Source organism: Eurytemora carolleeae, unplaced genomic scaffold (assembly GCF_000591075.1).
Source record: "Eurytemora carolleeae unplaced genomic scaffold, Eaff_2.0 scaffold861, whole genome shotgun sequence".
In the NCBI taxonomy this organism is placed as follows: Eukaryota; Metazoa; Arthropoda; class Copepoda; order Calanoida; family Temoridae; genus Eurytemora; species Eurytemora carolleeae.
In genome coordinates this window covers 8,415-21,604 of record NW_019396748.1, presented here as the reverse complement: position 1 = coordinate 21,604, position 13,190 = coordinate 8,415, and the positions used below count along the sequence as shown (strand labels likewise).

The window sequence follows — 13,190 nt, the reverse complement described above, 5'->3', positions numbered from 1 at the left end:
GTGATTTTTGAAAATATTTATTTTCACTTAAGCAGAAATAGGTTTTAATTAAAAAAACTTAATAAAACTGTAGACGTTATTTCAACTTTAACGTCAAATAGAGAGGGATGTAAGGTTTACAATGGTACCCTTAAGCTCTGTTTCATTACAAAGGCAAGAAATAATTTTCTTTTAAAAAGTAGATTATTTTAATCATGATTTCTCTGGAAAATTACTTGCGAAGTTTGCAAATGAAACAATGGAGGAAATTATAATAATTCAACACCTTTCGAGCAATACACATTCGACTTTATTATTGATCAGATACAGACCGGGTTTAAAGGGTACCGTTGTGAATTCGTCATGTCCTTTTATAACTGAGGGCTGCACCTTTGAAAGTCTGTTAACAATGATTTTAAATCATTTTGAAACAGTGATCTATTATAAGACGTACTATAATTGCATTCCTTTACAGAGCAATATTTCATCGTTAATAAACAGTTCTGAAAAAACTGAGTAAAATGTAAGATGTCTACCCCATGCACTTGTACTCCGAAAGCGTACTGCATATTTGATGTTTGTACTGTATGAATAGGCCATTATCTTTTAATATCCTTTATCAGTGTACACTCAGCCTAATATACACGCACAGGTAGCTAAGATCCAGCCACCCTGGATTTTTCTTATAATTTTTTTCTTTATAATTTTAAGTGAACCTCCATACAAAGATGGCAATGTACCATTTCTAACGGTTCCCTTGAAACTTTCATTTGGTCAACAATGTGGAAAATATTTTAGCTTTTCTAGGTTTTTAGTGTTTAATTCTGATATTTCATATATGTTTTCTAGGTTTATTAGTGTTTAATTCTGATATTTCATATATGTTTTCTAGGTTTATTGGTGTTTAATTCTGATATTTCATATATGTTTTCTAGGTTTATTAGTGTTTGATTCTGATATTTCATATATGTTTTCTAGGTTTATTAGTGTTTAATTCTGATATCTCATATATGTTTTCTAGGTTTATTAGTGTTTAATTCTGATATCTCATATATGTTTTCTAGGTTTATTAGTGTTTAATTCTGATATTTCATATATGTTTTCTAGGTTTATTAGTGTTTAATTCTGATATTTCATATATGTTTTCATGCTGATTAAAGGGGCAAGTCTCTTTTGTAGAGAAACTACAATTAAAAGAAAAACAGTTTTCGAAATTATAAACATTGATATTTAATTTATTTACTTGATCAGACAAAATTATAAAGTATCGTTGTGAATCGGACATTGTCATTATTTCATGGATAGTCACTTGGAATTACGCTTACAGTCCCTTTAAGAAATTCCAATTTAAATGATTTTTTTCTCGTCTAAAAGATTATTTAGTATTTGATATTCATTGCATTTTCAAGTAGAATTAAACTAAAGGGTCACGTTACTAACAAAAGATGAGAATTCATATTTTTTATATTTTTAAACGAAGTTTCACGTGAACCTCAAATTGCACATTTGTATCCACGATTTACATCTCGTGTACACCCTTGTAATGAGGGAAAAATGAGTTATTTTTAATTGCGGTTCTCTGTTGAAGTGAGGTTCCGAATTATGCAATTCAGAGACTACAATGGGACATTGAAAGAAGACAGAGGATTGCTTCTGTAAAACGGACATGGAACGCTTAAATTAACTTCTATTAAAATTCAGCATCTGCCGAATATATTTAATGCATAAAAGAGTATAGTCTTCAGTTGTTAAACCTTAAATGAATTCCCATAAACTCAAGGTTATAGTGCAAGGAAAGTTAATTGCAGTTGCGTATTCTCTGAGTACATATTGAAACCAGTTCTCTCTGGGTGGAATTTGTAAACAAGAATAGATGCATCAGCGTTCGTTTAGTACCCGAGGAGGTTAAAAGCATTACATTTTGATAATTCACATAAAAGTTTCCTATGGCCAAAATATTTCATTGATTTTTTAAGTGAAAGATGGATCCCATGTCAGGCTTCGACATCCGTCTTGTGTTTACATAATTACATTACCGCCCAGAGACAATACACTGCAGTACAAAAGATGAGTACACCTCTGAAATAAATGAATTTCCTTTAATTTATGAATTTAGTCTATTTTTGAAGGTTTTGTATTTCGTTTAGAAAGGATCCTTAAAAATCCCTGAATACAGAAGTTTTTATGATATGTCTGTGGGCTCAGCTTTGTTTTTATTCTTCTCAGAAACTTCAGTAAACATTCTTTCCTGGAAGTTCCTCTTATATTTCTTGAACCTACATATCGTAATTGAATTATCAGAAATAACAATTTTAAACCTCGAAAACGGTACCGTTATGAATCCTGCACTGCCATCTTTGGATGAATATTCACTTGAAATTAGGCATAAAGTCCCTTACATTGTTTTAGTGCTGTATAACAATGTGGTGTTCTGTGTTCTCTGTATACACGTGGATTGGATTCACAGTTGAAATTCTTCTATCCTTCCTAGTAAATCTTTCATCTTGGTTGGTGATGGCAATATCCATCTGTAGGTTACTCATGATTGTCAAGGTAATGTACATATTGCAAAACTATTGATCCAATCGGGATCGATAGTTTTGCAGAAATTTTACATGGGACCAAATTTAATTAATTTAAAGCTTCGTCGCTGAACCACCTACTGCAGGTTTAAAGTTAAAGATCGAGGAAGGATTCGAATCGGTGATTCAAATTTGAATCGGGTAGTAGGTAGTTTAAATTCATTAAAATTGGTCCCTGGTCACACATCCCAAAATAAATTTATGGATAAGAATTTTCGCCGACTGGATGAAGTAAGTTCTGAAGCAAGAACAGTTTTAGAAAATGTAAAAATGTTCGTTTTTTCTACGAAAAGATTGCTCTCTGCAAAATGGTTCGCCAAAAATGCGAAATTTTCGCGAAACCCTACTCTAGACCTTGGGATTTTTTCCACCCTCCCCTCTTTTCCGCAGTTTGAATTTAGAAGTTTAGATGTGAGGAGTTTGTAATTACACCCTCGAATTTTCTATTTCTTTTCTGGTCTTTTCAACCTTGTGGCTTAGACATTTGATATTTAAAGTCAACGCTTGAAATATCAAAGGTTTACACTGCATTTGAATTGCAAGGATATGGGGACTGAAAAATTAGATTTAATGGGCAGTTACTTTTTACACTCTTGTATTTGAACTGTAAAATGTAAATGAATGATTGTTTTTCAAAAAATGTATAGTTCAGCAATTTTATTGAATAAACAAATCTTCTTTAGCTCTTGCGACACTGTAAAATCTTTTTTTGTTAGCTATTTACAATTTATTTCTGAAGGGGGGGGGGGGTACATTTTATTTACAATTCATTTCTGAAGGGGGGGGGGGACATTTTTTTTACAATATATATCTGAAGGGGGTGTGGTACACTTTATATTTCTGAAAGGGGGGGGGGATACACTTTCTTAAACAAACAAAAATGGAAAGAAGAAATGAAAAAAGAAAATAAAGTAAGGTGAGAATTTTAAAATTTAAATTGAAAAGATATTTCAAAAATGTTTTTTGATGGTTAGGAAAATTAATTTATTCCTGTATTTATTACCATTTCACTTAGAAATTTTAAAGTTTTTCTAAAAAATATTGTTTGTGCGATCATGCTATGTATGTAACATATTTTTGGTAGAAGGATGCCATTACAATCTTAACACAATATTGCAGTAATTTCAATTATATTTATAGTTTTATTTTTATGTTTACTGCAGAAAAAATCCCTGATTTGATTTGATTTATTTTACAGGGTTACCTACAAAGGATGAGACTTTAGAGACTAACAAACCGGAATTTATTGAGACTTTATTCATACATAATACATATAATACATCCCTGCATTTAAACACAAGCTTCTTTGTTTACTAAACCAATAAATAAACCATTAAAAGGATATATTGAAGGCAGAAGACCCAATCTAACATGAAGGTGGTTATATACGAAAAATATTAGTTGTTTCTGAAGTTTCATACTTTGTGGGTAACCCTGTGTGAAATAATGATGGAAGCAGAATAGGAGGTTTACAAATTAAAAGATATTGTAACGTAGTATATAATAAGAAATTATTGATGATAATTGCCTCTTTAAGTTTAATTCTTCAATTTTTCATCGATAATTGATAGGAATCTTCAAGATAAATTTTTTAACGCAGCTTTATTTACCGTCCCCGGTGGGCAGGATGTACTTTAAATCTATCAACAGAGAAAATGTTTAATGTTTAGTTTGATGCGATGATTGAGCTTGAACCTGAAGGTTTCTCACAAAGGGTTCTGTTAATCCTCTGCATTGTCTCTGGTTTAATAGTCGGGATTCCAACCTACATTGTCTTCACCACAGGTTTATTTTCTAATATACAGCGGGAACCAGAAAACTCTGAAATGTGAAGACGACTATAAAAGAATACTTGCATTTGATCTAATTAAAGTGAAGTGGGTCTAAAAGTCGTCTTCCTAATTCTGAGTTTTCTGATTATAACTGTATTCTCTTTTATTTTTTCACAACAGACTTCTAATTTAACTACAAGAGACTGTAGACCTAATTTCAAGTAATTGTATGTTTGATTCACAACGGTACCCTGTAGACCTTTGTCAGATCATTTGTGGAACATATTTCGCGAAAATCACAAATTATTAAAAAAATTTTAATGAAATATCTTTTTTTCTGTCACACCCCTAAAAATGAAAAATGATATCTAACAAGCAGCTCTACATTTTGAAATGGAGGTTCACTTGAAATTATGCCGACAGTGCCTTTAATTTACGTTGTGCAGGGATATTTACAGTTTACATGTTCGTCAATGTGTTTCAGCCGTTATTCTAAGTTTGACCAACCCTGTCAAATTTTGTATTGTTGTCTCCTAAATCAGGAAAAGTAAATTGTAACAGTAATTCAAAAAATTAATGCATTAGGATTACGTAGCTTAACTAATTCTCATTTTCATAAAATCTGGTCCCTGGTTAATTAATAATTATGCCCTTATTCTTTTTCATGCCACATTAAATCTGAAGAAAAACTTATTTCTGTATAAACCATTTACCGCCGATCACATGGTCTATTATTATTTATCAACCATAATATTTTCATTAGTTTTTCATTCAACACATTTTCATCTGGTTTTCCGCCAACACATTTTCATCTGGGTTTCCGCCAACAAATTTTCATATGGGTTTCTGCCAACACATTTTCATCTGATTTTCCGACAAGACATTTTCATCTGGTTTCCGCCAACACATTTTCATCTGGGTTTCCGCCAACAAATTTTCATCTGGGTTTCTGCCAACACATTTTCATCTGATTTTCCGACAAGACATTTTCATCTGGTTTCCGCCAACACATTTTCATCTGGTTTTCCGCTAACACATTTTCATCTGGTTTCCCGCCAATATATTTTCATCTGATCTGATTTTCTGCCAACACATTTTTATTTGGTTTTCCGTCAACATATTTTTATTTGGTTTTCCGCCAACACATTTTTATCTGGCTTTCCGTCAACATATTTTCATCTGAACTGAAAACTTTAGAATGGTGGATATTGAGATTAATGATTGATCCTCTCTTTTTCTTAATATCGAGACTAACTTAATCTTGTACTTTTATCCTGAAAAGTGTATAAAATTCAACCAATCAGAGTCGCATATATGAAGCTGATAAATTTGAAATTTTGCGCGCCATTTAAGATTATATACGGAAACGGCGGGACTCTCTAAATAAAAAATATCGGTTTTTGATTTTTCTCTACATTCAAGAAAGAACGGTTTAAGAAGATAATCAAAAGTATGTCCATTCATGGATACTCAGATTAAGTAATCGGTATTAAGGATATCTCATTCTAAAGTTTTCAGCTCTGGTATTCCGCAAACACAGTTTAATCTGGTTTTCCGCAGAGAATTTTTAATCTGGTTTTCCAACAACATATTTTCATCTGGTTTTTAGACAAAACATTTTCATCTGGTTTTTAGACAAAACATTTTCATCTGGTTTTTAGACAAAACCTTTTCATCTGGTGGATCAAAACTCAGGCATTTAGTATAAAAGCCCGGCAGAGCTATGGGTAGGGTTTCCAAGAAATGGCTAAACTTTTTGCGCAAAATTTGCACTATTTTCGCGCAAATTTTTTTTGCGAACTTTTGCGCTATTTTTGCGCATGAAACGCAATGAGTTTTTACGCTATTTTTTTTGCGCAATTTGCGCAAAACCGGAAATATTTTTTGCGAAAGTTGCGCATGAAACGAAATTTTAGTTTTGCTTAATTTTTTGCGCAATTTGCGCAAAACCGCAATTTTTTTGCGCAATTTGCGCAAAACCGCAAGTTTTACGCAAAATGTAAATTTTTAGGCAAATTGTCAAAAATTGATATTCTAAGCTTAGAATCAAACAACTGAAGATTTATTCCATACATAAAAAATATTAACATACGAGTAGGATAACGATTATACTACACTCAATTGGTTACTTCCAGATACAAAAAGTTTAAATTAAGGGACCAAAATTAATAAAATAGAAATTAGAGAGTGTGAAACTTGCCAATATTTTAATCCTATTAAATAATTTCAAGTGACCCTTAAAAGCTTTGCCTAATCAAGTATGAATTATATTCTTAAATTTTTTTAAATCAAATTTATAAAATCTTTTTAATCTCATATAAAATAATGCAAGAAAGTAACCAATACCTGAAGAATCCACTTTTAGGAAATATGCATGTCCAAAACTAAAATTGTCGAGAAAATTGTGAGATTTGAACTCTTCTTAACTGTCATTGGTCAATTATGTAAAAGTGACCAATAGGAAGACATTCCAAAACAAGATTCTTCCAGAATTGAATTCTAAGAAACACACACCGTCACCAACCGTTTGATTTTTACGAAATTGCGGAATTGCGCAAAACTCTAGTTGCGGAACTGCGCAAAACTTGAGTTTCGCAAAAACGGAATAAGGCAATTTTGCACGAAATGACTTTTGCGAATGATTGCGCAAATTGTTGTTTTTTCGCGCAAAACTGATACGCAAAGAAAGAAAATTTTGCGTTTCGTTCCGCAAAAATTGCGGAAAAGTTTTGCGAATGGAAACCCTAGCTATGGGTATCAAGGACAAGTCAGAAAATGTCAGCAGCCTCAAACCAATACTTTTTAAGTCACGTAAAAAACCCCCCCGGCAGGATTAGGGTTAACTTTAATATCGAGTAAATTAAACTTTAAGCTGAAACTAGTCAATAAATATTGAATTATGAATCTTAAATACACATTATTATTTTTATTTTTACAATTAAAATTGTTCATTTCAGTTTTAATTAAGAAAATAAAAATTAAAAACTTCAGTCTAAAAGAAAATATTTTCTCTTGGAGAAAATATTGATTGAATTGGAGGCTTAGCCCAGGGTAAAATTAGCTTTTGATGGGTTATTTGATGATTTGGCATAGAGAAAAAAATAAATTCACAGTTGCAAAGAATCGTAAATATATAAGAAATAGACTATATACAATTGATAACTGTCGTCTCTGAAGTCTCATCCTTTGTAGGTAACTCTGTGATGGATAAAAAAATCTTGGTACTTTGCTATTTCAAATTATCGAAATTCAAAAAACTATAAGATTTCATCCCAATATCTTTGCCACTTGATGATGCAAATTTGACTATTTAATTTTACAGAATTCAAAGTTAGAACTATCAAAGATCTACGAGTGCGACATGGACACTCTTTGTTTTGCGGACATCGAGATGGATGCTTGATCTCCTCTTTTCGTGTTTCGTTTTAAATTTATATTACATTAAAATCCAGGCAACCAATCAGAGTATCGTTTGCAGAAACCAGACAGCCAATCAGAAGCCAGGAAATTTGTCGCACAGTCAATGAGAGAACTCTCAAAGGTCGGAACCCAGCAGGGACATACAAAAGAAAGGATTAAGCAGAAAATCAAAAGCGTCCACAGTGGATTTCTAGATTTTCCAGATCAGGGCATAGAAAATTGAAGTTCTAGGTCATTAAGTTCTATTCTTCAGTAAAACATTTTATTTTAGGTTTTGTGTCACCACAAGTTCAATTTTTCACTGGAATAAAAGGGACTGATTCTGTTAATCCTCACGTGATCTTTGTTCTAACTACAGTCTGCATATGCTCCACTACAGCATTGGTTTCCTATCTCTATGGGAAATATCATCTAAATAAATATCATAAAATCAGGGATCAAATAGAACCATTCTTATGGAAAATTCAAAATATTACTTTTTTATTTTTTGGATGTTTAAAATGTAAGCATAATTGCAAGTGCCCGATTTACAGGAAGCCTTTATCTGATCAATGATGTGGAAGATATTATCCCTTTATCTGATCAATGATGTGGAAGATATTATCCCTTTATCTGATCAATGATGTGGAAGATATTATCCCTTTATCTGATCAATGATGTGGAATATATTATCCCTTTATCTCATCAATGATGTGGAAGATATTATCCCTTTATCTGATCAATTATGTGGATGATATTATCCCTTTATCTGATCAATGATGTGGAAGATATTATCCCTTTATCTGATCAATGATGTGGAAGATATTATCCCTTTATCTGATCAATTATGTGGAATATATTATCCCTTTATCTGATCAATTATGTGGAAGATATTATCCCTTTATCTGATCAATGATGTGGAAGATATTATCCCTTTATCTGATCAATGATGTGGAATATATTATCCCTTTATCTGATCAATTATGGGAAAGATATTATCCCTTTATCTGATCAATGATGTGGAAGATATTATCCCTTTATCTGATCAATGATGTGGAGGATATTATCTCTTTATCTGATCAATTATGTGGAAGATATTATCCCTTTATCTGATCAATTATGTGGAAGATATTATCCCTTTATCTGATCAATGATGTGGAAGATATTATCCCTTTATCTGATCAATGTGGAAGATATTATCCCTTTATCTGATCAATGATGTGGAAAACTTAGCTATCTAATTCATATTTGATCAGACAAACCTTTAGAGGTTACACTGTTGTGAATCGGACATTGCCATCTTTTTTCATCAAAACAATAACTTTTGTAGACAAAGGTAAACATGTATCTGCTTTTATTCCCCAATACACATTTGAGGCAAATTGGTCTCGGGGTTTATGAGTTATGCTCGGACATCCAAACAAACAAACAGATACACAGAGATTACTTTATATAAATAGATGTTAACCTAGCAAAGGTTGTATTTGCTTCCTGTTCAGTATTGAGTTCGAGTCAGATTCCACAAAAAACATGATCAAGATGAAGACTGTCCTCATCGCTATACTGATTTCTGGTAGAGATGGACGCGTCCAGCTTTTTCTTGCAATTCGTTCGCTAATCGTTCCTCAACGTCCCATTTCGTTTTTCTGAAGTTCAGAAAAAATTGAATTTTTAGGTCAAAATTATCGTTCATTTTCAATCTATTTCGTTCGTTTACAGCAAAATCGTTTGTTCTGTCAACAAAAAACGGTCATTAAAGATAATCCTTTGATTTAGAAACCGTTCATTAAAAATCTAACTGATCCATAAAATGGGAACTATCGTTAACGATTTCAACAAGTTAATTTTTGTTTTTTTTTGTTCTTTTCAAAAAAAAATTGTTTTTTTTTACTTCTCTGTACAAACCAATTCCTCCCTTCATTGTTCGTTAATTTTTATAAATGACACCATTGTTCACGAAAAATTCTTTCGTTAAAAAAAATTGTTTCGTTCTAAAAAACCGATGGCCATCTCTAATTACAGGCAGTAATGGTGTACTAGCTGTATCTCTACCTACTTTGAAAAAGCAAAAAACTCCTGTCAGTGTTATTATAGCGGCCACTATAATAACACTATCCCTGGTCAAATTTTCACGAACGCCAAAAGTCAAAGAATTTCTTGCTCGAAAGTCCACTCAAAAAATGACAACAATTACAGAAAGTGTTAAAGCTTTCCGTTTCAAGAGAAAAACAAACAGAGTAGGTATTCAGAATACTCCTGAACCCGAGGAAATCTCTTCGGAATTTTAAAAAAAGAATGTTGTCAGAGCCAGAAAAAATCTAAATCGATGTTCAATGTACATTGCTTGTAAGTTCACACAACAATTGTATTTTATTATTGTCAGTTTATATTTTCCTATATCTATGATTAATAATTATCTTATCACATTCATTCAAAATTTTGTTTTTACATTATTGTTGAAAAATTATTTTAAATACTTGCAAAATTAAAAAGCAAAAACAGTTCAGGTTCAGATAATATATTAACAATTATTAAAGAATATCATGCCGAGCATTTTTAATCCTGTTGTGTATTTACTTAATTTGTCTTTGAAAACCGGCTATATTCCTGCAAATTACAAATGTGCGAAAACTGTGCCAATTTTCTAATCGGGGGAGAAAACTCTATAAACGAATTATCTTTAGCTTTATGGTTTTAAATGAATATTTAACATTTGATTTAAGAATTACTCAACTAATAGAAAAATAGACAATATCAAATCTTCTTTAAGGACTATTACCTGTGGTGTACCACAAGGCTTAGTGTTGGGACCTATATTGTTCTTATTGTATATAAATGATATTCCTAATGCAACAAATTTTCTGTCAAGCCTTTTCGCTGATGATACGGACTGTTTGTATCTAATAGTAGTTTACCTTTTTTAATGAACAATGCTGAAAATGAACTGAAAAATGCGTCAACTTGGTTTAAAGCTAACATAGCTCACTTTGAATATATCAAACACTAAATATATAATTTTCAGAAATAAAAATATGAAAATTTGCAAAAGAATTTGCAATTTAAGAATAGAGGATAAAAGTATTGACAGAATAGGGATTAACTGCACAGAAAAATACCTTTAATTTGTGAGATCATATATGTACGGGGTATATGTACGGAGTATATGTAATAAAATGTCTAGTGCTATTTTTGCACTAAACAGCATAAAGAATATTATTCCATTAAATATAAGAAAAATCATTTACAATTACTAAGTCGAATATGAAGTATGCAGCAATGTAGAAAGGTTCCGGAACAAGAGAAGGTTAGAGAATGCAACCTTGTAAACAATCTAGTGTGCAATTGTGTGCAATTTAGAGATGTCAACGATAGTGTAACGTAACGTAAAATGTATGTTTTTGTACGTTTCGTTACAATAATGTGTAACGTTTGGATATATTCTATATAACGTGGACGTTAAACGTTAACGTTATAGGAGCTCATACCTAACGTTAACGTTAAACGTTAACGTTAGAGGAATATACCCCCAACGTTAGCGTTTTGTGGAAATGTAACGTTATTTTTCTAGTATCTACAACTTTTTTGACCATAACGTAAAGAAATGTTTTGTTTCCAAAGGGAGCTTGACAGTCTAACGTTTGAAAAATGAATTGTGATTTGATTGAATATCGTAACGAAAGGATTTCTATTTCAAAGTTCAACTTATAAAAAGNCATAAGCTTTAACGCAACGTTGGGAAAGTTTTTTAAAACATCAAATGCAAAAGCGTAACGGAGCTTACTGTTTTTTCAATAACATTTACTAAAGCTTAACGTTGTATAAGGTATTCAAGTGCAGAAAATTCATTACGTAACGTTACTCTATACCATAAAATTTCAAAATGTGCAACGTAACGTTTCAAACGTTAATACTTTTCATGAACACTATAGTAACGAAAGCTAAAATCTAGAAAAATCAAAACGTTGACATTTCTAGTGCATGGTGATGAAGTGCCCTCTATGCAGTGTAATGATGTAAATGAAAGATGTTGGGATGAACCTAGACAGCCCTGTAAACAGGTACCCAAGGAAAAGGTTGGGATGGACCTCCTCAAGTATACCAGAATATTCCCAAGAATGTGTGCCAGAATGTTCCAAAGAAAAATATTGGGACAAGAATGACATGCTGTGCTAAGAGAAGAGTGACCTGAGGTTCTCAGAGGGTGTACTGCATTTATCTCTGTATAAGAATGCAACTCTGACAACGTTCCTGTATGCAGCCCTGTACCCTATGAATTCTGCAGTGATATTCCAGGACAGATTTCTAAATAGGTTCCTAGACAGAAAGGCTGCAGTAAATCAAGAGAGGTCTATCGTCAGGTCAAAAGGAGGTCTATAACAACGTGGACCCAGGAAGTAATGTATTCAAGTCACTTCCCCCCCCCCCTTTGTAATAAATACAGCATTCCCCATATTTTTTAACCTGAACATACTTAGGTATATTACGTTGTGTATTGTCTGTAAATCTAATTGTGGTTACCATTAACTACCCAAAACAAATGCTATTAGCCTAGCCCGGCTACGACTCTAAACCTGTATTGTGATTAACAACTACGTCAATGACTGGCTTAACTAAGATTATGTATCCGTGCTAATCTTGGGCTAACATTAAACTATATACAGTGAAACCCTTAATAACGAATACATCGGAAGAATTTATCAAATGTCGTCTTGACAATTTTTCAATGAGTTTTATATAATGTTTTACGTAAATTTCAGTATTTGCGAAAATAAATAAATAGCCATGAATATGCTGGAACAGTTTTAAAGAGCTCCATATAATCATTTAATCAAAAAACTAAATATCTTCAACATTTCATTATCAGAAAGTGAAGAATACGACATTTGATGAATTCTTTCGATGTATTCGTTATTAAGGGTTTCACTGTATGTAAATATATATCAGCAAAAAACTTGTAATTTACGTCGATTAACGTTTGCTTACAAAGATCTCTAAATACAAATTAGATGGTATTCACTCTGATTTGACTACACTGATAGAAGTAATTTGTTAACGGACTAGCAGTAGTGAAAATATACAAAATCGAAAGAAAGAAATAAAACAAGTTTTCTTCGTTTTAAAGCAGTAATCTTTGAATCTTTTTCAAGAAATTTATTTCTTTAAACGGCTATAAAGTATAAAGTACCCGTTGGGGCCTCAAAAGTGAAACCCTTATGGAAACCCTAGTATTTGACTGATCCAGGAAGCCTATATAGCCCCCGCCTTTCTACAAAAATGTTGGTTTACATTTCCACAGATTCATGGAGTCCACTTTACTCTAGTCAAAGCCAACTATAAAATATATTAGCACCTTTAAATGTCGTCTTACTCTAGACTTTTCCTGAAAATCATTAATTTATATTTATATTTTGCTTCACATTACATTTATTTTTAAAAACAATAGGAATTAAAAGAATAC

At 32.0% G+C, this 13,190-nt stretch overlaps 1 protein-coding gene across 2 annotated transcripts; it reads left to right on the top strand.

Annotated features, from left to right (window-relative positions):
• Positions 1-555: 555 nt before the first annotated feature.
• LOC111708164 (uncharacterized) lies at positions 556-10,169 on the top strand. Of its 2 annotated transcripts, none has more exons than XM_023481458.1 (6): positions 556-631; positions 2,389-2,469; positions 4,232-4,346; positions 8,025-8,187; positions 9,232-9,305; positions 9,755-10,169. In XM_023481458.1, the coding sequence occupies exons 2-6, from the start codon at positions 2,401-2,403 to the stop codon at positions 10,018-10,020; spliced, it is 687 nt and encodes a 228-aa protein (XP_023337226.1). In that variant the 5' UTR covers positions 556-631; positions 2,389-2,400; the 3' UTR covers positions 10,021-10,169. The 2 variants fall into 2 exon arrangements, with proteins under 2 accessions (XP_023337226.1, XP_023337225.1); XM_023481457.1 differs by having other exon boundaries at positions 2,389-2,532.
• The last annotated feature ends 3,021 nt before the right edge of the window (positions 10,170-13,190 follow it).

Coding starts and splice junctions, on each gene's coding strand:
- LOC111708164 (XM_023481457.1), top strand. CDS start 2,401: ATGTGGTGTTCTGTGTTCTCTGTATACACGTGGATTGGATTCACAGTT. Junction 2,533..4,231: donor GGTTACTCATGATTGTCAAG/GTAATGTACATA, acceptor TTTAATGTTTAG/TTTGATGCGATGATTGAGCT. Junction 4,347..8,024: donor CTACATTGTCTTCACCACAG/GTTTATTTTCTA, acceptor ATTTTATTTTAG/GTTTTGTGTCACCACAAGTT.